This window comes from Choloepus didactylus, chromosome 6 (assembly GCF_015220235.1).
Source record: "Choloepus didactylus isolate mChoDid1 chromosome 6, mChoDid1.pri, whole genome shotgun sequence".
NCBI lineage: Eukaryota > Metazoa > Chordata > Mammalia > Pilosa > Megalonychidae > Choloepus > Choloepus didactylus.
The window spans coordinates 133,197,664-133,224,232 of record NC_051312.1 but is presented as its reverse complement, the minus strand read 5'-3'; the positions used below and the strand labels follow the sequence as shown (position 1 = coordinate 133,224,232).

The window sequence follows — 26,569 nt, the reverse complement described above, 5'->3', positions numbered from 1 at the left end:
CTTTTCTCCATTCGTATCCAAATTATGATAAAGGAGACAGAAAGAGAAGACATCAGCAAGTCTGAGTGAAATGTTTACATTTATATTGAATTACGCACTAAAACAGGATGAATTCTACTAGTCAATGAGACTTTGCCAAAGCAGAATCAGAAACTTCCATTGGGGAGGTCCAGTCAGCTTGCAGCAGCGATCCCAAAGCAGGAAACACTGGGGAGAAGCCTGGGGGACCCCTCTCCAAAAGGCCTCCTTTCAAAAGGCCCCAACTCACTTCTCCCACATGCATCCACAGATTTAGGAGCTTAGACAGGCTCCTCATTTTCATATATTTTGAGTTTCTTCTTCACTGAAATAAATATAAAATTGGCAATGCTCATACACCACAGCATAAACAATATTTCAGGCTTTAGCATACAACTGTAAACAGTGACTAGGTTAAAAAAAATAAAAGGCAACAGAAAGTTGGGATTTCTTTTAACAATGAGAAACAGAATTCTCAAGAGCAGAGCATGAGCCACTCAATATTTGTTTTGTTAGGAATCTTTTGTTAGAAAAGATTCAGGTTTCGATAGATGTTCACAATCCAACCATGGCAGATAAAGCACTGCCTATGACAGTCCAGGTGTGTGGACAACAAAACAACCTGCCCTAGATAACTCTGAGCAGTAAACTTCAACCTGTGGTTTTCAAGATGTGACTATGGAAATCTTTACCATTTCCATCACTGGTTACCATTTAGGGTAGCGAGAATAGGTGGGCAAATGAATTGAAAATTGCCGGGAGAAAACAGAATAATACCTTTGCTAGCCATCTGGAAAGCTGGCCCCTTAATCACAATGACAACTAGGACATTTCACTTGGGCAGTGCATTAATTTCTTTTTTTAAATAACAAAACAAAAAGTAAGTACAAAGAGGTGAACTCCAAAGACTAAGCCTTAAGTTTTGTCACTGTAGCAAACTGGGATGGTCAACGAAAAACACTTTGTGCTTAAAGCAGTGCAGAGATATCTGGTAAGAAATTAAAGTGAACTCAATGTTTACACATTAGCAATGGGGCAGAATTTTATTTAAAAGTCTAGTGGTTCAAATACTACTGCTTGAATAGCTCTAGCAGATAAAAACGGTAGTAATATCTGAGGTTTAAACATATATGCAAAACGAGCCGAAGGTCAGCTGACAAAGGGAGAGACGAGGAAAACGCATGCTGCAGGAGTAACCTGATGGGTTTATTTGGACCATACTTCAATCTTCTGACAACCAGAAAAACATCTGGAGAGAAGTATCTTTTCAAATACAAAATTCTGGCTTAATTAATTCTCCTCCCTCGAACTACACCTCAGTTAAGGAAAAAAATGTCTTGAAAAACTTAAGAACCTGGGCTTCTAAAAATAAAAAGGAAATTTGAACATAGTAAACAAGTTTAGTAAACACCATGTGTATTTTCTGTTGTTAATGAAGACATGATACATTCAGAAAAGTATGTATTTTTTAAAAAAAGAAAAAACAAAATCCCAAGACGCTTCTACAAGAAAAAAATGAGCCCAAGTTCTATCTGTCAATCAGACATGGGTCTTTGCACAAATCAACCCTTCACCCCAAACACACAAAAGCACTGCCATATGTCTTGCAGGCAGAACAAAAAACATATGCCTTAGTTATTGAACTTGAGCAGGAAGGGGAATCACTGCAGAGCACATTTTGATGGGCTACTTCAGCACCCACCGATCCAGTTTAAAATATTTGTTGTAGATCCAGTTTGTACATATTCCATAGGTATACTGGACAATAAGCCATATACTGTCCCATTATTTTTTTAATGGCAGTTCTTGTAGCTCAAGCAAACCACTAAGATTATAAAGAGCTCTCCTAAAGTAATTTTTGGATGGTGGCGGTACATCAATGAGAAACCCTATGTTGGACAAACCTAGTTGTTTGTGTCTAAAATGATGGGAAAAGGCCAACTTTTTCTGGACTTTAAAAACTAAAACCAATAAAAAAAAAAATACATAAAACTTGAAATAAGGCTAGCCTTACTGGAATGAGAAACAGAGTTCTGATTTTTTTTTTTTTCCAAAAAAGGAAACAGTAACAGGTTTTAAGGGAAAAACAAACAAACAGAACCAACCAGAACTCGGATTATGGATAGCACTACACAGACTCTATAGTACAGAACACCACACAGGAATGAGTTATATATCAGTAATATCATCATGAGAGTAACTGGCTGGGGACTTATACTTCCAGCAACAGAGCCCCTAGGTCAAAAATGTGTTAAGTTTGTAATGTCAACAATGACCAAAAAAAAAGAGGGGACAAGGGAGGATGGGAAGGGAAGGCTGCATGCATGGGTCTACTGTAGACATGATATTAAGCAGCATAAAAACAAAACCCTCCATAGAGACCCCAAATGGGGAAAAACCTGTTTTTACTGCTAAGCATGAGAAAGATTAAAAGAGCAGAACAAATTCACTAGAAACTATAGCATCTCCCATGTATGAATGATGTTCACTTGGATGCTATATGTTAAGAAAACACTGAGAATACATACAAGTAAAACAAAATGAAAACAAAAGGCTAAAATACGAACCTTAAAATGTGGAAAAAACATCTGTTTTAAAGCCAAGTATGTGTGATTCTGATAATTACTATACATGACATAATCCATAGAAGGAAAGGTTAAAAAAAACAAAAAAAACCCAAAAAATATCTTCATATTGTTCAGTACTTAGGCTGATGTTGTCATAGGATAACAGTGATATAATTCAATGAATGGGTCACACATACAACTAAAAAGTCCCCTTCTGGTTTCAAATGAATTTAAACAACAATCTTCCTTGGCTAATTTTTTCCTGTGTCAAACAAACCTTCTATGTACAGGACCAGTTTAAATCCCTCCTCCCCTTCAAACACTAGATATGAACATCCAGGAACATTCTACAATGCAAAGTGCTTTAAGAAAGAGAAGGATTCTGGAGTGCCAGTGATATAACTGATCTGAGGAAGCTGTGATGCTATTAACACTGATAGGAGCCAGTCAGGCAATGGTGGTTTGTTTCTCCTCAGGTGTTTCCTCCAACAACTGCATGATCAGTTCATGGAGGGGTTTGCATATCTTTGCATAGCCCCCTCCCGTGAGATGCAGAAAATCAAACATGTCGTGGCAGGAGATGGCACCGTCCGAGTGCACAAAGCCCCCATCGGTATCCAGGAGCTGAACATTGGCAAGCTTCGGCAGGGAAACCTTGAGAAGCTGGTTCACCTTGGCATTCTTTTGCCTCAAAGGGTTGGGCTTCTCACCTCGAGGTAACAAACCCTGGGGAAGAGCAGAGAGCACAAAAAATGAGAAGATAAAGATATTCCTGGAGCAAATGCTCCATTTGGCACTTTCTATTCCTTCGATTTCTGAAACACTGGACAAGATTAATTTTAATGAAAGTTCTCTAATCATTCTTTCCAGTTTCTTCAGAGGTCCGTCTTTCTCTTCCTGTTCCTTAATTGTTGGTATCTGTTCAGGGTCTTATCTGTGGCCATCGCTCTTCCCATTCTGAACTCTTTAGTCCAGATCTCTTCCTAGAGCTTCAGAATTGCACACTGAACTGCCAGCTAGAGAACCAAGCCTGAACATTCCTCTGGTATCTCCAACTTAGTATGTCCAAAAGCAATTCATCATTCCCCTAAAACTATGCTTCTTCTACATTCTCTATATCAACTGGTCATTCCAACATCCCCTCAGTTACCAAGCTAGAAGCTTGCCTCATCATCCCATCTACTTATCAAATACTCAGCTTTTACATCCTATTTCTCGAATCCATTCTCTTTTCTCTATCCTTATTATGTACATTGCTATAGCTCAGGAACTTATCACTACTTACCTCAATTAATGTAAAATCTCCTGGCTGGCCTTCCTACCTCCAGGGTTCCTTTCCCTTTAAGCCACACTCCACAGAGCCATCAAAATAATCTAGCTCAAAGACATACCTACTTATTAATGCCACACAGAACCTACACCATAATATACCATGAGAAACAGTGATGGAACAAAGGCTGTCTTGATGAATCAGAACCACATAATATCAAGTAGTACAAAAAAGATGTGTCCTAAAGTAATTTTCAACTTGTATGTTAATGATCCAATTTTCAGATAAATTGGATGTCTGTCTTCCTACTATAGAAAATAAAAGACTGCTCTTATATGGCCAGGGCAAGGTTTTAACATCTCAAACTAAAAGTGGCTTTTATACACAGTCGATCCCATCATAAAATTATTGCGAGACACCCCTAACCTTTTAGGTAGTTTATAGCTAATGATGCCACATAGTAAGTTACTGTTTTTTAAGATTTACTGTATAAAAATCTTCTCACCAATTTCCCCTACAGGGTATGGTTAAGATGTCTTATTTCACAAAGGTAGATTTTCTGTGGATATTTTACTAAAACAAATTTTTGTTAAAAGTATATGGCTTTAGGCAGAATGGTGTAGCCTTTCTGGAGGTCAGTGTGGTGGTTCCACAAAAACCTAAGTACGTGGGGCCATAAGGTCCTGCAACCTCATTATGGGGTATGTCACTGGAAGATCTGAGAGGAGAGACATGAAAGGACATTTGCACACTGGTGTTCATGGAGGCAGTATTCATGATTTGTAATGAATGGGTGGAGGTGTCCTAAGGATACATAGACTGAGGAACAGAATGGTGAACTGTGGTGTACACATACAATGGAATATTGAGCAACTATGAGAAGGAGTGAAGCTGTGAGACACATAACGAGGTGAATGGATCCTGTACGCAGCATTTTGAGTGAAGTACGTCAGAAATAAAGGCAAACACTATAATGTCTCACCAATATGGACTAACTACAATGCGTAAACTCAGAATTGAATCTTAGAACACAGCCTAAGAGGGGAACAGTTATTGTAATGGTCCCTAGATTGTAAGCTCTTACAGCAGTCAAATCTATTTCTGAATTGTAAGGGCTATCTCCAAACTTTGAGATGCTGATCCCTTAGTGTACCATCTGACTGGTCTCTGGGACACTGGGTATCTCTGAGACACCTGAAACTCAGAGCTAGAGCTTGGCAGATATGAATGTCAGGATCAGCGCATACAGCAACTGTTAAAAAAAAAACAAAAGCTGAAAAAGAGCCCAGACTTCAATTAGCGATATGAATGAAGCTGATCTGGTTAAGACAAGGGCAAACTGGGCCACAAGAGTAAAGGTCGAAACTATGTTTTAAAACTTCCACTTCCATGTGAGACCAAAGGCACAGATGTCTATTTGGTGCACGATCTGTATTTTCTAAACAGTGTAACTCTACAGTCAGTTTGTTCAAACACCACAATTACACGGAACTTTGAATAGGAAGTGAGATATGGTAGGTTAGTATAGGTTAGATTGAAATAGTGACACATCCCTAAGTAATGTGAGCAGAGAATAAAAATATATTTGCAGGGCCCCCTAAGGAGCTGGGGGAAAATGCGGAAGTGTTGGACTTCCTCACCTGGACTGTTGCTGATGTTCTCACAAACATTAGGACTGGTGGTTTGATGTGCTGAGCCCTCAATCATGGGACTTTCCCCTTATGAAGCTCATTACTGCAAAGGAGAGGCTAAACTTGCATATAATTGTACCTAAGATGCTCCAGAGTACCTCTTTGTTGCTCAGATGTGGCCCTCTCTCTTTCTCTAGCTAAGCCACCTTGGCAGGTGAACTCACTGCCCTCCCCGCTACATGGGACCCAACTCCCAAGGGTGTAAATCTCCTTGGCAATGCAGGATCTGACTCCCGGGGATGAATCTGGACCTGGCATTGTGGGATTGAGGATATCTTCTTGACCAAAAGGGGGATACAACATGAAATTAAATAAAGTTTCAGTGGCTGTGAGATTTCAAATGGAGGAGACAGGTCATGCTGGTGGACATTCTTATGCACTATATAGATAATACCTCTTAGGTTTTAATGTATTGGTATAGCTAGAAGTAAATACCTGAAACTATCCAACTGCAACCCAGCAGTCTGGACTCCTGAAGATGAGTGTATAATAACGTAGCTTACAAGGGGTGACAGTGTGATTGTGAAAACTTTGTGGATCACACCCCCTTTATCTAGTGTATGGATGGATGAGTAGAAAAATGGGGACAAAAACTAAATGAAAAATAGGGTGGGATGGGGGGATGATTTGGGTATTCTCTTTTACTTTTATTTTTTATTCTTATTCTAATTCTTTCTGATGCAAGGAAAATGTTCAAAAATAGATTGTGGTGATGAATACATAACTATATGATGGTACTGTGAACAGTTGACTGTACACCATGGATGATTACATGGTATGTGAGTATATCTCAATAAAATTGAATTAAAAAAAAAAAGGCATATGGCTTTGTATCTAACAGTTAGCACAGAAGTGCTGCCCTCAGTACTGACATAGCAAAGTCTGGCTGAGACATAATGTACAACCAAGAAGGATAGCCAGTGAATAATATTATTTATTGTTCTGACTTTGTTCTGACTTTCAAAGATACCACAGCAATCAGATCATAAAAAATGATTAAGTTGCAAGAATGGGGCAACATACTTCTCGAAATTTTCAAGCAAGGATGAGAAAAGTAACTGATGTATTTGCATAGCATTTTCCTTAACATACAAACAGCAAGTGTATGTCATGTGATTTGTTTCCTTTGATTTTTAATAATGGCTAAAACATTGTTAAAGGAAACAAAAAAGAAAAGAATTGCATTCCAAATCCCTTCATTCTATAGCAACTGTTTTAATTTTGTTTCCTTCTGCACCTTTTCCAATTGCCTATATACATACTTTTAAAATTATTTTCTAATATACATACTGTTTAGTATTTCAAAATGTCACCTAAATATACCATAAATTCTGTTTTCACACAGTTCTCATAATTGTCATGTGATGGGTGCTATTCTATTCATGACTTGTTAATTCATTCTCCCAGGTGGTTGACTCTTTAGGTTATTTCCAATGTTTTGGTATTGTAGATAATACCAAAATCTACACCTCTGCATATCAAATTTAAAAGTCTGGCTGAAATGAAGAACATTGATGGGGGATTTATTCAGTAATATTCATGCAACCAATGTATCCTAACCAGCTACTATGTACCAGCCACTGTACTTCAGAGTTGGACTCTTAACCACTATGAAATCCTTTTTGGAATAAGGGAGGATATAAATAATTACATACACAAGCAAATTAAACTAAATATCGTACAAAAAAAAAAAAAAAAAAAAAAAAGGGAAGATAAAATCCAAACTCCCTAACCCAGTGTTCAAATTCCCACATGATGTGGCTGTGGCCTCTCCTAATCATCCCAGTCTCAAACTTCATGCGACAATTCCAAAATTCTTCTAACATTCTCTCAATACACACACACTCACATACAAGTTCATTTTCTTTTTATTTCTCTATAATGCCTTACCTTTTCTCCTTGCCCCATTTGTCTGGAGACTAATAAATTCTTTAAAATTAAACTCAGATGTCAACTTTTATACCTAAAATAAACGCTGTTCTCCCCTTACTCCCCTTAGTTGACAGTATAATAATTCTCTTTATACTGCTGTTCTCCATCCACTAAACTCTGAGCTCCTTCAAAGGGACTATGTCTTATTCATCTTTGCAACCTCAGGACTTGGACAGTGCCTAGTACTCAGGGAGTCTCATATTTGTTGACTGAATGACTACCTATTTAACAGTATCTCATTAAAGAACTGAATACATATCAGATTTTGCTTAAACACAGGTTTCAAGTTAAGCTAAAAATATCTACAGTGAAACTCTTAACATTGAAACAGACAACTGTTTACATCTGAAATCATAAATACTTAATGCTACAGAGTAGCACTTTCTGTTAAGGATAAGACTATAAAGTACTCATTTTCTTCCTGATAGAATTTTTGTTGTTTTAGGGAATTCAGATTCTGATAAATATACCACTTTTATCATATTAACAGTGGAATGCAACAACACATCTAAGCTTATCCAAACCCAACTAGATAAAAATTACCACACAAAAGAGACTCAGGATTCAGACAAGTCCATATGCAATTTAAAAAATATATAAAAACTCATCAGAAGGTAGTCCAAAAAAAAAGGTTACCTGAAGCAAAAAAAGAATTTCCACACTTCTAAACAAGGATGAATGTGAATAAAAGATGACCCTGAAGCTGGTCTGGGGAATGATGCTGGGAACAGTAACAGGATATACCAGAGAAGGGACAGCAGAGAAAGAGCTTAACAGAAGTACCATAAACTACTTCTACCTAAAGATTCTCTATATTCACGAGTAATTATATTTCTAAGAAACTTCCTCAGTTGACCTAAAGACATTAAGGTCTCCACCCCCTCAAAGACTGCATACCAATACGATGATTTTGGCCTGTGGCTGCCTCGTGTTGATAAGTTGTACGATGGCCTCGATCCCACCTGCTACCTCTTCTGCTGTATTTTCATGGTTGTTTGTTCCTACCCAGACAACAATGACCTGTAATTGAAGGAAGAAAAAAAAAAGGGGGGGGGGCTGAGATAAATACTAGGAATAAAGGAATGTCCAATATTGAGACGAAAATACTAAATAAAAAAATCAAACAAGGTTAAACTTCTCAAATGATGTTGGATAATTTTAACAGGGCAGCCATATTAAGATATTGATCTATATCTCAAAACATGCATCAGGATAAATTACAAATGATTAAACATATAAGTGGCAAGACTGTACAAGAAAGAATAAGAGAGAATTCTTTTCTTTGTGGAGTTAGAAGCTAATCTCTCAAAATCCAGAAGCTATACAGAAAAGATTAACAATAAATTCAACTGTATAAATAAAAAATCTTTTGCATGTCAAAAAACATATTAAAGCAAAATGAAATCTAAGCAAACTGGGGAAAAAAGATTTGCAACTCACATTCATAAAGACTTAGTCTCCCTGACTAGAAAGACTTTTTAGAAAAAAAAAGGAAAGTATCCAAGGGGGTGGAATGGGTTTAAATACAGCTCGACTCAAGTAAAAAGTCAGTGGTGTGCAGGGGAGTGACTCTCCCTGGCAACGTGGAATATGACTCCCGGGGAGCAATGCAGACCTGGCATCGTGGGACGGAGAACATCTTCTTGACCAAAAGGGGGATGTGAAAGGAAATGAAATAAGCTTCAGTGGCAGAGAGATTCCAAAAGGAGCCAAGAGGTCAGTCTGGTGGGCACTCTTACGCACAATTTAGACAACCCTTTTTAGGTTCTAAAGAATTGGGGTAGCCAGTGGTGGATACTTGAAACTGTCAAACTACAACCCAGAACCCATGAATCTCGAAGACAATTGTATAAAAATGTAGCTTATGAGGGGTGACAATGGGATTGTGAAAGCCGTAAGGACCACACTCCCCTTTGTCTAGTTTATGGATGGATGAGTAGAAAAATAGGGGAAGGAAACAAACAAACAAACAGACAAAGGCACCCAGTGTTCTTTTTTACTTCAATTGCTCTTTTTCACTTTAATTATTATTCTTGTTATTTTTGTGTGTGTGCTAATGAAGGTGTCAGGGATTGATTTAGGTGATGAATGTACAACTATGTAATGGTACTGTGAACAATCGAATGTACAATTTGTTATGTATGACTGCGTGGTATGTGAATATATCTCAATAAAATGAAGATTAAAAAAAAAAGTCAGTGATGTGAAGGCTGGGTGCAGTTTTTAACAAAGCCTTTCTTTAAAAAAAAAAAAAAAATCATTTTCACTTAGAGACATACATCTCATTCACATGATCCAACAAAGTAACCCTCCATTCTGTCCAAAACAGAGACACATGGATGAGTTTTTGTATTAGAAAGGTAAAGAATAAAATGCTTTAGCTAAAGCAACTTTTATCAGCTGCTCAACTTTGTTTTTCCTTTCTTTGGGGTTGAAAACAATTATATGCAGTGTCTCAACCAGGATGTTTATAAGGAGATAAAGTATGGGGTAGACATATATGGTGAACATTCATATCTGCTTCAAAATTTCTTCAGAAGAACTTGGAGTCCTTGATCACTGATTTGTTTGTATGGATAAACAGGTTGGAAATTACTTCCTCAACTGAATCATGTCCCTGTTGAGTTTTCCCTCATACTACTCCCACCAGGTCTGTGCATTCCACAGAATAACATGTCTCATTAGCATCAAATCTCTCTCTACAACTGAAGAAAATCATTGTAACAATTATAAATACAACCCAGGCAAACAATATGCTGATTTCCTAATTCAATATGCATTTTGGCATACTCTTAAACAATGACATCATTGACGTTTAAGAGGCATCAAAGAACAATAGTGAAATAAGTACTAGTTGCAGACAATTTAAATACTTGAAATAGCCTCAAGATTAATATACTTTCAAAATGAGTTTCATTTTACCTTAGGTTTAATATTTTCCAGTTCTCCATTCTTTAATCTCCACAAAACATGTCTTGTTGTATCTCCTCCAATTCCAAAATTCAGTGCATGAAGGGGGGAAAAAAGCTCTCGCCATATCTAAAAAGAGAAAAGCATGATTTATTAAAGCCAAAATTAGTGGGAAATAAAATCCTTCAACTGCAATGTGTTATGAGGCATTTGAAATAGCAATTCCCATTTTCTGTATTCAAACACACATAGCAAATGGTGTGCCACTCACTATTTAAAGGGTTTTAAAGATGTCACTGTATAACAACTTTTAATTGAGGTCTCAGCTGAAGAACTGAGTCACAACTCAATCCTTAAGAGGTACCAACATTTATAATTAAGCTAGCACCTCACCAAACCTCTCCTTTCCCTTTATTCAACTGTTTAAAGGAAAAGGGTAAGATAGAAACATGAGATGAAGAAATTCAGATTGCTGGAGGCAAAAAAGAATAAAGCTAGTTTTTCTTTTAAATTTTTCTTCATAGAAGGCCTAGTACCCCAAAAAAGTTTGGAACAGCTCACCACAAAAATACATAAAATAAAAAAAAATGGTAAAACATAAATAATAAGAATTGAGAATCATAACTAGGACAAATACAAATGAGTAAACATAAATAAGAAAATAGTAAAATACAAATAAGAAGAACTGAAAATCATGACTAGGACAAACATAATGCCAAGCCTCTTGGAAGCCAGGGCCAAAAAGGGAGTTTGTTTATAAATAATACTATTGTTTTTCTTTGTGTCATCATGCTTGGTGGCACAAAAAATCCTATTAGGTAGGCCTGATTTCCCTTTCACTCTGAACTAGAGTTCTCTGAGAGTCATGAATAAGTATGTAGGTTCACCTCAAAATGAAAGTCTGATAGTGATTAACAGACATACATTAGTAGGCAAGCATCATCACCACCCCTTCCGCCTTTACCTCATACTGCTGCATTAACTGTACCATGGAGTCTCCCACAAACAGGACATCAGGCTCTTTGTCTTTACAGTCCAGGACAAATCTGTTGTGCTGATTGGGAGAAGAAAGGAAAATTAGAAACTGGCATCTTTCCCTGTGAGATTTCCTGGCCTACAAAGAACAAATGTCCAACCAGTTACTCTGTCGTTAAGTTTTTCTTTTTCATCTGTCCCTAAAATTCATTCTACTGGATCTGCAATTAACTGCTGGAACATTCCTCCCACCCTTACTATACTGATCATTCTAATATGCGCCACGAAACAGAATTCTACTGAAACTAGTAAGCTGAAAAAGTTTACCTTGCCCCAAGTTTTTTTTAAAAAATTTCAGGTATACAGAAAAACTTACAGAATAGCACGATGAATACCTGTATAGCTCCCATCTATACTCAAGAATGGTAATATTTTTACATATTTGCTTTCTTTCTCTGTATGTGCGCACATGTGTGTGCAGACTTCATATTCTTCAGCCTTAAACATTTCAGCATGCAACTCCTAAAATGACATTCTCCTATCTCAAGAATTGGATATAGTATTATAGCTACTTTTTAAATTCGAATCAATCCAGATTCATGTATTTTTTTTTGGATGCTTTTAATAAGGACTTTGAAATTGTCTACTAAATTCCAGATGTGGGACCCTGGCAAACTAGGACTCAAGCCTTTTCAGTCTAATCAAGTTTATAAGCAGCGGTCACCTAAGCCTGTAATGTCTCTCTCTGCTCTAAAGGCACAAGACATTTTTAAAATGGATTTTACCCATCCGTACTTGTGCCAGTTTGAATGTATTGTGTACCCCAAGCGCCATTATCTTTGATGTAGTCTTGTGGGGCAGACGTTTTGGTGCTGATTAGATTTGCTTGGAATGTGCCCCACCCAGCTGTGGGTAATGACTCTGATGAGATACTCCCATGGAGGCATGGCCCCACCCATTCAGGGTGGGGCTTGATCAGTGGAGCCATATAAATGAGCTGACTCAAAGAGAAGGAACACAGTGCAGCTGTGAGTGACGTTTTGAAGAGGAGCAAGCTTGCTAGAGAGGAACATCCTGGGAGAAAGCCATTTTGAGACAAGAACTTTGGAGCAGACGCCAGCCACGTGCCTTCCCAGCTAACAGAGGTTTTCCGGACGCCACTGGCCATCCTCCAGTGAAGGTACCCGATTACTGATGTGTTACCTTGGACACCTTATGGCCTTAAGACTGTAACTGTGTAGCCAAATAAACCTCCTTTTTATAAAAGCCAATCCATCTCTGGTGTTTTGCATCCCGGCAGCATTAGCAAACTAGAACAGTACTAAAGGATATAGTTTAAATGTTTATACTCATCTCTGAAACAAGTTTACATGATGCTTTTAGGAACGGGTCTCTAGTCTAGTTCCAGGGAAAGGCCCAAATGCTGTTTCTTTTTCTCAAACTCCACATTCAATTATGCTTCCTCGAGCAATTAAAGTAGAGCTATAATTTAAATATTTCTGCTGATAATACCAATGCAGATGATGCTATTGGTGGAAGTGGAAAGGACAAAAATATTTGGGAAATAATTTGGCAGTTTATTAAAACAGTTCCTCTCTTAGGATGATAGGATTAGGGATAACTTTTTCTTTTTTCTTGTTTCCATGTTTTTTGTGCAAATAATTTTTTTCAATTACTATTATTTCAATATATATTTTTAAAACTGAAGGGATAAAAGAATTCAGCAAGTGAATAAGTGCTTTTTGACATGATGTTAGCTCTCTACATAAGGCAGTACCAACTACCTCTCAATACCAATAAAACAGTTCATGTTTATCAGACATCAAGGAATTTAAGCACTGCTATTTTAAATGTTCCAGTACTTTAAATTTCCTTTTAAAGTATATGAGTAATATATTTACAGTGTAGTAAGTTTGGAAAAACAGGAAAGACAAAAATAAAACACCCATAATCCTACCATCTTAATACAGTAACTATTATCATTTTTGGGTATTTTCTTGTTTTTTTTTAAACAGCTCCCGCACCCTTAAGAGTTTCATCTTTATGCACACTTTCTGTTGGCACATGGCACAGACAAATCTGTTGTGCTGGTTGGGACCTATCAGTCCAGTGACCTTAAGCAAATACATAATCTGAATCTTGGTTTTCACCTCTGCTAGCAACTATGTTTTACAGTGGTTGGGTAGCTGGGAGTTCTATGAAAGGGGCCCAGCTACTTCCTGGCACACAGTAAATAAATGACAGCCATTATAACTACATTTAATATTATACTAAAGCATTTTTCCATGTAGCTAAAAACTTTTCATAACCATAATTTTTAATGGCCATGTAATATTCTATTGAATGTATCCACTGATCCTTTCCCTATTGGTGGACTTGCCAGTAGCCTCTTACTTTTTGTGGACCTCCTATTTATTCTGATGAAGAGATTTACACTTTTAAAAAAGATGTTGGGAATTCTTAGGCCAAAGAAAATTAACACTTTCATGGATCATGGATATACTTTCAAATTCTTAACAAAAGGGCTACATACTAATTTATACTGACGCCAGGATGTATTAAAACTTGTTTTACTGTACTTGTACCTGCAGTGGATATTAAGATTTCTCTCCCTCCCTTCTTTTCCCATCCCATTGTTTCAATCTGTACTTTTTGGAAACAAAAAGTTAAACACTTCCTGCCATGTTTCTTTATTAGTCGTAGTTCTTTTATGAACTGTCCATTGCGATACTTATCTACTGGTACTTAGAGGATATTCTCATGAATTACTTAACAAAAGACACCCAAGCTTCATGTTCAATATTTACTGCAAATATTTCCTTTGATCTCATGTTGAGCTGCCTTTTTCTGGTTATTATATTTTGATATGATCTGCATTACATTTGTCTACAGTCAAGTCTGCAAATACCATTTAACTTTTTATTGTAATAACATATACAGGCAAACCTCATTTTATTGTGCTTCACTTTATTGCATTTTGCAGATGATGCTTTTTTTGTTTTGTTTTTTACAAACTGAAATTTTTCAATTTTTTTCAGGTTGGTTGTGGCAACCCTGTATAGAACAAGTCTATTAGTGCCATTTTTCCAATAGCATATACTCAGTTTGTGTCTCTGTCACATTGTAACTAAGGTACATATACTTTTTTTTTAAAGACATAATGCTACTGCACACTTTAAATAGACTACAGTATAGTGTATACATAACTTTTACATGCACTGGGAAACCAAAAATTTTGTATGACTTGCTTTATTGTGTTATTTGCTTTGTTGTGGTGGTCTGCAGCTAAACCCAGTTATTTCTGAGGTATGCCAGGATACAACTCAAAATTTTCCATTTTAACCATTCTTAAGTGTACAGCTTATTAGTACTAATTACATTCACAATATTGTTACCAACCCCAATATCCATTATCCTAACTTGTATACATCACCTTAAACAGAATCTCTGTACCTATCAAGCTATAACTCCACCCCTCACCTCCAGGCCTCTTGTAACCCATAATCCACTATCTGTCTCTATGAAATTTGTTTCTTCTAGGTATTCCATATAAGTGAGATTATACAATACTTGTGTCTCATTTATTTAACACAAGAGGATTCAAGGTTCATCTATGTCGTACCCCACATCAGAACCTCATGATTTTTTATGGCTGGATAATATTCCATTGTATGTATGTATCGATTTTGTTTATCCATTCATCTACTGATGGACATTTGGGTTGCTTGCACCTTTTGGGTTCTGTGAATAATGCTCCTATAAATGCTGGTATATAGGTATATTGGTAAACAGCTGCTTTCAATTCTTTTGGGTAGATACCAAGAAGTGGGTCATATGGTAATTCTATTTTCAATTCTAAGGAACTGCCAAACTGATTTTCACAGTGACTGAAAATATGATCTTTTTTCAAAACAGCTTTTTACTTTGAAAAATTTCAAACATACATGTATCCATGTATCCATCACCAGCTACAGCAATCATTTAAATTATGGTCACTATTATTTCAATCATACCCCCAACTACTTGTCCCATTCTACCCCTGAATTGTTACTTTTTTCTTTAAACTTTACATTGTTAAATAATTTCAAACACACAGGTCAGATACAAAAATAATACAAAACCTATACATAGAACTCCATCATACACCTCCAAATTATTCTAAAATAAACTGAGGATATTTCGTTTCATCTAAGTATATCAGAATGCGACTCTTAAAAGATTTTTTTAAAAAATATAATACAATATCCACTTCACTCCAAACAAAATGAACAGTAATTCTTTAACATCAACAAACAACCAATCAGCACCCAAATTCACTTCGTAAAAATGAATATTCTGTTTTGTGTTTTTTTTTTTTAAATCAGAATCCAAACAATTTGTCTCCTAAATCTCTTTTAATCTACAGGTTTCTCCTCCCTCTGCCACCACCTCCTAAATTTATTTTTTAAAGAATAGTATTGTTTGATCTATAGAAATCTCCCATAGTCTGGATATTTCTGACTGCATTTTTGTGGTGGTTGTGAACCTGTTCATCTGTCCCCTGTATTTCCTGAAAAGTGATAGTGAAGTCTTGGTTTGGGTTCCATATTTTGGCAATACTTCATAGGCACTATTGAATATCACCTCAACATTTGTTTTAATCATGATTGTTTCACAATACATTTTTCCTTTATTTTATTTTGAAATAATTTTAGAGCTACAGAAGAGTTGCAAAGATAGTAGAGTATTCCCATAGACCCTTCACCCAGCTTCCTCCAGTATTAATATCTTACATAAACATGGTACATCAAAACTAAGAAATAAACATTGGTAAAGACTATTAACTAAACTAATATTATTCAGATCTCATCAGTTTTTCCACTAATATCCTTTTTCTGCTCCTGGAACCAATCCAGGATAGCATATTGCGTTTAGGTGTCATGTTTCCTTAGTCTCTTCCAATCTGAGACCTTTCCTGGTCTTTCCTTATCTTTCATGATCTTGACACTTTTGATGAGTAGTGGTCAGGTATTTTGTAAAATGCCCTTCAACTAGGGTGTCTGATGTTCTCTCATGAATAGATGGGCTTATGGATTTGGAGGAAGAGTATAGCAGAAGCGCTGTCTTTCTTGTTGTAGCACACAAGGGAATAAACGGTATTGACGTGACTCAATATGGATAATGTTAACGCTGACCATTTGGTTAAGGTGGTGTCCCCCAGCTTTCTCTATTGTAAAGCTATTTTTCCTTTCATAGTCTCTTTGTTAGAAGTGAGATACTAAATCCAGCCCACAATCAAGGTGATGGGAATTAAGTTCCACCACCTGGAGGGAGAGGTATCAAAGAATATATGGTTACGTGTTAAAATCACCGCAGTACTTTAGGGGGAGATGCTTTGAGGCTAGATAAATATCCTGTTTCTCTTTAAAGTTGTGTTCACTAACTTTAGCATTCATCAATGGATTTTTGCCCACAGTAATTATTACTGTCATATTCTAATGATAATTTACTTTTCCCTCCTTCTTCCTTCTATACTTACTAATTGAAATTCATCTGTCAGAAGATTTGTCTTCTCCCCTATTTACTTCCGACAGAATTGGTTCATGGATATTTTATTTTATTCTTTGGGTTATAATCCAATATTATCATTTATGTTGCTCAAATTTTTCTAGTTTTGGACAGCAGGTGATCTTTCAGGTCAGTTCCAAGTGATCAAAGTTGTAAAAGAGACAAACCAGCATCATATGCCTGCTATGTGAAGCTCTGAGGATATCCCTTAGTGATACTCCTGCCATCATCATCTCTTTCTCTCTTTTTTAAGCACTTCTTTGCTTTCTGGAAGTATAAGATGCCCCAAGATCATCTTTTATTGTTCTTGCTCTAGTCACAGGTAGAATTAGCCATTTCTCTATGGAGCCCTTGTTCCTTTTATTGGAGAATGGTATTCAGAAACCAAGATCTGGGCATATAATATATTTTAACCTTTAGTAAGTCAGTCCTTCCTTATTTTGCAAGGTTTACAAAAAAATTTTAAATATTCCTGTCTGTTTTTCTTCCAAATTTTAACTGATTTTTTCCTAGTCACTGCTAATTATTTGAAGCCTGCTAATTTATACTAGGAACAACAAAGGCATCTAGTTTTAGTTACTACTTTTAATTTGTATGACTTTTAATAAAGTTGTAAATGACTAAATGCCCATCAATGAGAAAATGGACAAGTCAATTGTGGTATTTTCATATATAGCAGTGAATATTATTTAAAGAGTGAAAATGGATGAACTACACCTACACTTTTAACATGTATGAGATATTGCAGAAAAATACATTCAGAAAGATAGTACCTAAATCAGGTTTAAACAAAGGCAAAAAATAACATATATATTGTTCAGTGATATACATGTAGTATGTAAAAATATGAGAACGATAAGCACCAAATTTAGCTTACTGGTTTGGGGGTGGAGGTAGGAGTGGGAAAGGGAGAAGAATGTGATTAATGAGGGGTATACCAGAAGTATCAACTCTATTAGCAATGTGTTATTATAAAGCATAATATAATTCTTTGAAAGATATGAATGAACTAGAAAGATTAAGGTAAGAATAACCAAGTAGTAGGTCCACATGAGACTAGCACACACACACACAAAAAAACATTAACTGTGGTTCACAATAAGCTTGTTGATAGTGTGGAAAGACAAAAACAGAAAGAGAATACTATATAACTATGAAGAATTGTCATGCAGTCACTAAATGCCAAAATGATAAGCTTTGGGAATTTATAATTATATAGAACTTATTACTCCAAAGAGTAATGTGGTTAGAAAAAAAAATTAAATATAGTCATAGTTAAGTAGTAAGTTTATTAAAGGGAAGCTAAGAATTCAGAAGAAAAAAATAAAAGTACTAAAAAAAAAAAAAAAAAAAAAAAAAATGAGGACACACCAAGAAGACAAAGGGACCAGTGTGAGGGGATACCCACTGGCTAAATATGGGATGGTTTAAGCTTTAAAATCATGACAGTAATGGATTATAGCCTACTGAATAAGAACCCATGCTTCCACAAATTAAGAATCAGTCACAGCCAACACCACCTTAACCAAATGATTGAAATATCATCGAGACAAACCAGTATCACATGCAAAGAGGACACATAACTCCACTGATTCTCCTGCCAAAACTGTATCACCTGAATCTTGATTATGAAGAAAAAGACAAATCCACTTGAGGGACAGTCTGCAAAATAAATAGTCTGCACTCTTCAAAAAACTGTCAATGTCATGAATGACAAATAAAGGCTAAGAAATGTTTTAAATTAAAAGAGAATAAAAAGACATGGCAACTGAACACAATGTGTGATCTTAGACTGGGAAGAAAACTGCTATAAAGGACATTACTGGGACAACTGAATATATTTGAATCAAGTTTGAGGATGAGGTAATAGTATTATATCAATGTTAAACTTCCTGATTTTAAGAACTATACCACAGTTACGTAAAAAAATGTTCTTGTTCTTAGAGAACACCAAACTACTTAGGGGAAAGGGGCAGGATGACTGCAACTTAGTCAAATGGTTTGGGAAAAACAGTATGTGGGTATGTACATATACAAACATACAGAGACAGAATGTGGCAAAATGTTTATAATTGGTGAATCTAGGTGAAGGACATACGGGAGTTCTTTGTAAAAATTTTTTAACATTTGTAAAAATTTGAAATCATTTCAAAATAAAAAAACTAAGAATGCTGACGATGCTGTTTCTGAAATATTCATATACGTATATATTTTTAATAATATTTTTTCCATACAAATTTAACCTAGGAAAGGCTGGACATCTATTCTGAATTGACAACTCTTCCCTTGCAGATCCTACTACAGTAACACATAAAACAAACCTACCATCTCTCTTTTCACAAGGTAGAAGAACAAATCTTTTGTGATTTTCCAGGTGCCCTCTGGGAAATCTCAAAGGTAATTTTAGGTGTAAAACAGATGCTGATTTTACTTTAGTTTCTCTAAACTTAATATCTGAGTTTTGAGAGGGAGAGCAAAATAAAAAAATAAAATATAAAAAAAAACCTGTCAGGATTTTTGGATATTTGATTAAGATAGATCATGGGTGCATTAGAAACAATACTTGATTATCTATGTAACCAAAGTCACAATAAGCATTTAAAAATAAGCACAGAAGGTAACCTGATTAAAAAGACTCTTAATGTATAAAGATTCTGTTTAGGGCAATGAAAGAGTTTTGGTAATTGATAGCAGTGACAGTTACAAAACATTGTGAATGTAAGTAATGCCAATGACTTGTACATTTAAAAATGGTCAAAATGGCCAATTTTATGTTCTATATATTTACCACAATAAAATTTTAAAAACAATACAAACAAACAAAAAAGAATGCTGAAGAGACAATCCTAATCTCTTAAGATTAACAGAAAGCAATCACCATGCTTTCAAAACATTCTCAGTTCCAAAATCAGACTGGCGATTAGGTGCAACATTTCTAAATTAAAGATTTTTATTTGTGGGAATAAATTCTTTTTGACTATTAAAAAGAAACCGTTGTAGCTTTGGCCAGAAGACCCTCAAAAACTGAAGCAACTGATCTCTTGTGAATAATACATATGCACTTTCTTTTACCTGAGACATCCATCTGTCATCTCCTTGAATATCTTCGGCTGCATGTGGAATAGCTGCTGGGTTTGAATCTCCTTGGCTCATTCTACACCTGAGGAAAAAATGCTTATTTCATCTTTCATTTACTTACAGGAATGTTTATTTGTTACCATTTATTTAAATATATCTTGTCAGGTTTTAAATATTAATTCACATTTCATTGTGGCTTTGCCTAGAAATTAAACTTGGGTTTATTTTCTGCAGAGATGAGTTCCAGGACATGACTCCTTAAGTCCCATACATATCTAGCATCACTGATCTAGACAGGTTTGAATATCATTTAGGAACACTGAATTACATTAAAAAAAAATCTGCTCCAAGTATATATGCTTTGCACCTATATTAGTTTTTCATGATTATATGCTATCCTAAGTGCCGGATAACACAAAGAATTGAACACATAGTTCAACATATACGTTATAGCTGCTTAGGTTGCTAAAGTTACATGCTTAAGAACTACTATAGCTGTGATTAGAGTCCACTGGTTAATGATGACACACAAATAACTGTACTACAAATTAAGATAAAACTAGCTGTGGGCTTGGTACTGGTTTTTGACAAACATATACTAGATGTTTTTATTTTTGACAGTTTTCCACTAAGAAAAGTTTATTAATGATGAGCCCCAATATGCCTTCTGATAGTGGGGAAGAAGGGAAAATTTAAATTCAGAAAAAAACAGAAATACTAATCTTCTAGAAAGACAAATAAGAAACTGGACTATTTTCAACTAATTCTAGAGAATATATTCTGGAGACATTAGGCTCAGGAAGTCACTTGGCAAATGCATGAGATGATGAAAAAGAAAAATCTGGCTTATAGTAAAGGAGGCCATACTCTATGTGAGCAATCCATTTTTCTTTTTCTTGCAATCCTTAAATACTATGAAAAAGTACTGAGTTATAGTCAGTCAATATATATTTATTGATACACAAAACACACTAGATTGCTAAGGAAGTAATTTGTGAGATCAGAAGGTACCAAGATCTAACCATGAAAGCACACCTTTATTCATGAAAAAATAAGTTACAAAAGCAAACAATATTAACACCAATTATGCAAACAAATTAGCTCAGTACTAAAAGACACTACATCTAAAAAAAAATCAGACTCAGGGCTAAGTTCATATTTGACTGAAATGTAAAATATCTTTCACAGAACCAGATATGTATTTCTTTAGATACTAAAGTTTGCTACTATCAGAAAATAAGACCTATTCATGAGGGAATACATACGCTACATGTTTTATAAATACCAACTCCAATCTTCACAAAAATGCTGCAAAATGAGAAAAATGAGAATCAGAGAACTTAGGTAATTTGCGCACAGAGTGACTGAAATTAGGTTTGCCCGACTCCAATAAAGTCACATCTGGCCCACTGATCACAAATCAGTCTATCTCCCCATCAACTTCATTTCAGTTCTTGGAATACCATGCTCAGATCTGGGTGAAAAATGCAGAGAGAATTCTGATAAACTAGAGAGTATCTAGAGGAAAGGAGACAAGGGTGAGGATTTTGCAAACCTGTCATATTAGAAAGAGCTGAAAGAAATGGCCATGTTTATAATATGTAGAAAAACTGGTTGGGAAAGAGGAAGACACGACATAAAAGGTTGTCTTAAAGTATTCAAAGATTACTAAAAAGGGATATTATGCTTATTCTGCATGACTCCAAATAGAAAGATGTGTACATAATGTACAATGAGACAAATTTCTAACAAATATGAGTACAAAATGAAATGGCCTGTCTCAGAAAGCATATTTCTCTCAATGGAGAATCAACGAGAGGCCACGTAAACACTAACAGGAAAGCATAAACTAAAGCATATGAGCAAACATTGGTTTAGATTAGTGAGGTCCAAATATTTTTGGCTGTGCTTCCCATCATCAGAATCTTTAACATGTACCCCCAATATTTATTCTTAAATTAAAAACATGAATCACTGTAAATTTAGTAAAGCTTATTCTGTCCTTTATTAGATAAGAAGTTCTAAATTGTTTCCTGCATTCCAATGGATCACTATATGCATCCCCTCAGGTGTGTACACTCCATTTTCTCAAGACCAGTGACGTAGATCAACTTTAAGCTCTCTTTAGATCCATGATTCAATTTACTGACATGGATTTTCAGAGTTCATCCAACAGATAAACAACTGACCTAAAACAATAATTGCAATTAATATTTATTAATAACTTACTATTTACAAGATACTATGCTAGGAGATTTATTTGTTATGAATTAAAACTAAAGCTCAGAGAGATTTAAGAAAACTGCTCCACGACTCCATGATAGAGCTCGTGAGTAGATGAGCTAGGGAGCTCAGGGCTATATACTCAAAGTAAATACCCAAAGCCTCTTTACTTTCCACTCTTCTATGTTAATTCTACATCTTTCATTTAATATTCAATAAATATTTAGTCCTCAGCAAAGGATGTTATGTTCTATATAGAACAGATTATAGGAAATAGTAATAAATTATAATTTACTAAATTGATTATATTTTCTACTACTACCATCCAAGTTTAATGGTTTTCAGATGCTCTGAGCAAAATGCTTCCATCTCTCTCCAACAGATATTTGCACACTGATGTCCACAGCATCATTATTCACAATTGCCAAAATGTGGCATATACCTACAGTGGAATAATATTATTCAGCAGTAAAAAGGAATGAAGTTCTGATATATACTACAACATGGATGAACTCTGAAGACATCATGTTGAGCAAAATAAGTCAGACATGAAAGGACAAATACTGAATGACCTCACTTGTATGAAATAATTAGAAGATGCAAATTCATAGTCAGAAATTAGAATACAGGTTACCAGGGGCAGGGGTAGGGTTGGGTATGGGGAATTAACAGTCAAAAGGTACAGAGTTTCTGTTTGGGGTGATAGTAAAGTTTTGGTCATGGTTGCTGGGGATGGTAACAGAACATTGCAAATGTATTTAACACCACTGAACTGCATACTCAAGTGGATAAAATCATTAATTTTAGGTTGTATAATTTACCAGACCAGAACTGTACAACACAAAGAGTAACCCTAATGTAACTATAACCCTATAGATTATAGTTAATAATACAATTATAATAAGGTTTCATCAATTTTAATAAAACTACCACATTAATGCTAAATGTTAATAATAGGGAAAACTGTGTGAGGGGTTATGTGGGAACTCCTTTCTGTGTGGTTTTTCTGTAAACCTACAACAGCTCTAATAAAAAAATTATTTTAAAAAAGATACTTCCATCTCAGTCCTAAATTTCTTCATGGGCAAAATGAAAAAAACTACACCGACAGAGAAACTGAGGAACAAAATGTCATTTATCGGAGGCTACAAACTGTAGAACTGAGGAAAAATCACGAAATATTCCCAATTAGCTAGTTTTGTTTTTTTTTTTTCTCTTTACGCATACAAAGTCATCCTTCTTTCTCTTCTACAAGGGCAAAGTATCTGGGTGAAAACTTGTTTCTTTGTGCCTTCAGACACTTGGATTTTGTATTATTTTGCCAAATCAAAATCTTACAATACAAAGTAGCTTTCACAGTTTTACTGATGCCTATGGTTTGGTAACATTTTCAAACAGTAGTAGGAAAAGAAAAATTGAGCCACCAACCCATACAATCTCCTCTTTAAGAACCAGGCTGGAAATGTACAACCTAGAGGACAATGGCATTTAGAGGATTCAAATAATTTGGGAATTAGATAAAATACATTTCTTTCCAATTAAAACGAAAAATGAATCAGGTGCTCTCCAGCAGGCAGCCTGCTTTAAGTCACAAAAATCTACTTCTGGGTTTCCCTCCTCAAGTAGAGGGCAATATTGTAACAGAGGTCTTTAGAATCTGAAAGCTGTAACCAGTAATAATAATTAAAAAAATGTGCCAACAGAAGGAACTGACTCCCATTTCACCTTACTGATTCATAACAATCTCCCCATACAGCAAGTCATTACCGTCTGAGATCACATCAGCAGGCTTGGTTAGCAAAACCAAGTAGAACAGGGATAAATGTGCAAAAGAACAAAAATTTTGTTAATTTACCATGAGAGGCTATATTCCAGGGAAGCTGTAATTGTTCATCAAAATGAGTTCTCTGGTAAGATGAAGAATAAGCGAATTGCACATTATTTGATAGAGATGGCACCTGCTTCAGATTCTTAATTCTCAGTTTTCCTGCATTTCCTATAGTCTCTACTTAACCTGGACTATGACACCAGTATTCCCAGATGTTTTTACCTGCCTGATACAGTATGTTCAATCAGAAGCCAGTTTCAACAACAAAGAATTATAAATTCTCAAACTGAGCTGGATATTTCTTTAGTCTAAACCAGGAAACAGATAGAGAGGAAAAGATGCACTAAGAACTGAAAGATTTAGAATGCTTCCACTCTGACCTGGGACTCTTCATTTTGCCTCCGAGGGCATTCTGTAGGTTAGGCAGGCCTCGTACTAAATACCCTGCCTCAGTGGGCTGGTGAGCAGGTCCCCTGGTTCAGAACATCCATAATTTATTACCCAATGACCAAGCCAACAAATAAAAGCACAATGATTTCCTAGTCTTTGCTTCTTCCCCCACAAGGAGGCAACCTTTATGTCAGAACAGCATATTCGGAAGAACCTAAAGACACAAGGCATAGCGTAGTTTTTTCAAATGATCAGGGGAGATAAACCTCTATATTCTCTCTCTTCTTTTTCTCCACACTTTTTCTTCTCATCCAACACCCCCATACTTAAAGCTGTACAAACTGAGGTCCTCAGGTGGGTCCAGGTGGTTTTCTTTTTCTCCACGGGCAAGCATTAAAAAGAGGGCAAAGCTTCAAGTGTTTCGTTTTCTTAAGGTTTGTATATAAATTATGAAAAGCAGCACTGGTCTGGGAGCTCTGAAAAGCAGAGGTAAAGTGAGTCACCACCCAACGGGTAAATCTTCAGCGGGTAAATCACAAACCTGATGACCAGAAGGCCCTGATCTGGAAGTGGCCATGGACTAGGAGAAAACCACCTAAAATGACCTATCCACTAGCAGGTTTAACTAGCTGGACGATCCTGGGCCAATCACCCACCTTTCTGAGCCCCATCTCTAAAACGAGGTGCTGGATTGGACAGTCCTCTAAGAAACAATTCCTTTTGAGTCGTGGTAATCTATTTTATCTTTGGAAAACATTAGAAAAGGAAACGGAGAAGTTTCTGAATAGCTGAAATTTTCCAACAAACGGGAAAGGAAAAAATGCTCGGTTAAAAAAAAACAACAGAGTATCTAGTTTGAGCCCACGTAAAGTCCTCTCCGCCAAGAGGAAAGGGGAGAGAAGGGTCAGAGGTTCAAACTCAGGGATGAAGGGAAAAGAACAGCTAGGACTGGAAGCAGGAAAAGTCGCTACAAACGGTGCTCGTAGGAGCGAACAACCGTCCACAGGGAGCTGCGGGGGCCGGGAGGCCTACTCCGCGGGATGGGCAGGGGCAGGGCGATCCGCCCCGCCACGATATCCTTCAACTGGAAGAGGCGGGGTTGAGGAACAGGCTAGCGGCAGAGGCAAGTCGACAGGTTTGGGGGTGGGGTGCTGGGAAAAAAGGCTCTAGGCGGGACGGCGAGGGGCCTGGAAGTCCAGGGAGCCGCGCGGACGTCTGGGGAACCAACGCCGGGCCCTCGGAGAAAGCGCGCGCGCGCGACGCCCCCCAGGGTCCAGCGGGGGGGGGGGAGGGGGTGGTGCGGGGGGAGGGGCTCAGAGGGTGGGGGAGGGGAGGTCGCGGGCTTCTCACAATAACAAATCGCAGCCCCCATCCAATTCACACCTCTAAGCCACAGGTTCCCCGCGACTCTGGATGCACTCACGCAGGTAGAGGGTCCGTGCGGGCCCTAAGCGGCTGCGGCTTCGGCGGGTGGCGCGTCTGTCGCTCGCTCAGTCCCGGCGGCCCCGCTCCGGCGCGTCCCCGCTCGGGCCCCAGCACCAGCAGCAGCGCCTCCACTTCCGGTCCCCCTGCCACTCAGGCAAATGGTCTCCGGAAGTCCCGCCTTCATTCTGCCGGGTCTCTGCGTGGCTCTTCTCCCCACTTTTACTCTCTGCGGGCGCTCGCGGCTAATGCGTAGGTGTCCTGCCACGCCCCACGGGATCCCCTGCTTTATTCTCCATCCTGCTCCCTTTTTGCATGTAGTCTACACAACTTGGATAGGCCGCTATCTTCCCTCCAGCTGCATCCTTCAATCCTGCATTCATGCACCGCGCTGTGGAGATGGCATTCGGGACAATGTAGCGTGACCTCACACTGACGCCATTCCCTTCCCACCCAGTCAACCTGGCTTCCTTCTCCACCCCATGGAATAAACCAGATTGCTGAAAATGGGTGGGAATTAGGACCCCGAGGTTAATGAGACAATCCCTTGCACTTACGAGTGGAATTTCTGTCTCTATGATTAATGTACGGAATTTTGGTGACCGCCTCTTCTGGTGATACCCCAAGGGTATAGCAAGCTGTGATCTTTGCCTTAAAGATCCATCCAGTTTAGGGGAAGACATACATATATAAAGTCAATATTGAAAAGATTATATTC

The 26,569-nt window shown here is 37.0% G+C and overlaps 1 protein-coding gene across 2 annotated transcripts; it reads right to left on the bottom strand.

The window, feature by feature from the left end:
• Window positions 1–60: 60 nt before the first annotated feature.
• PAFAH1B2 (platelet activating factor acetylhydrolase 1b catalytic subunit 2) lies at window positions 61–26,003 on the bottom strand. 2 transcript variants are annotated; one of them, XM_037841551.1, is made up of 6 exons: window positions 25,853–26,003; window positions 19,983–20,070; window positions 11,353–11,442; window positions 10,401–10,517; window positions 8,376–8,498; window positions 61–3,311 (listed from the first exon to the last, which is right to left on the bottom strand). In XM_037841551.1, the coding sequence occupies exons 2-6, from the start codon at window positions 20,061–20,063 to the stop codon at window positions 3,033–3,035; spliced, it is 690 nt and encodes a 229-aa protein (XP_037697479.1). In that variant the 5' UTR covers window positions 20,064–20,070; window positions 25,853–26,003; the 3' UTR covers window positions 61–3,032. The 2 variants fall into 2 exon arrangements, with proteins under 2 accessions (XP_037697479.1, XP_037697480.1); XM_037841552.1 differs by having other exon boundaries at window positions 25,813–25,976.
• Window positions 26,004–26,569: the final 566 nt, after the last annotated feature.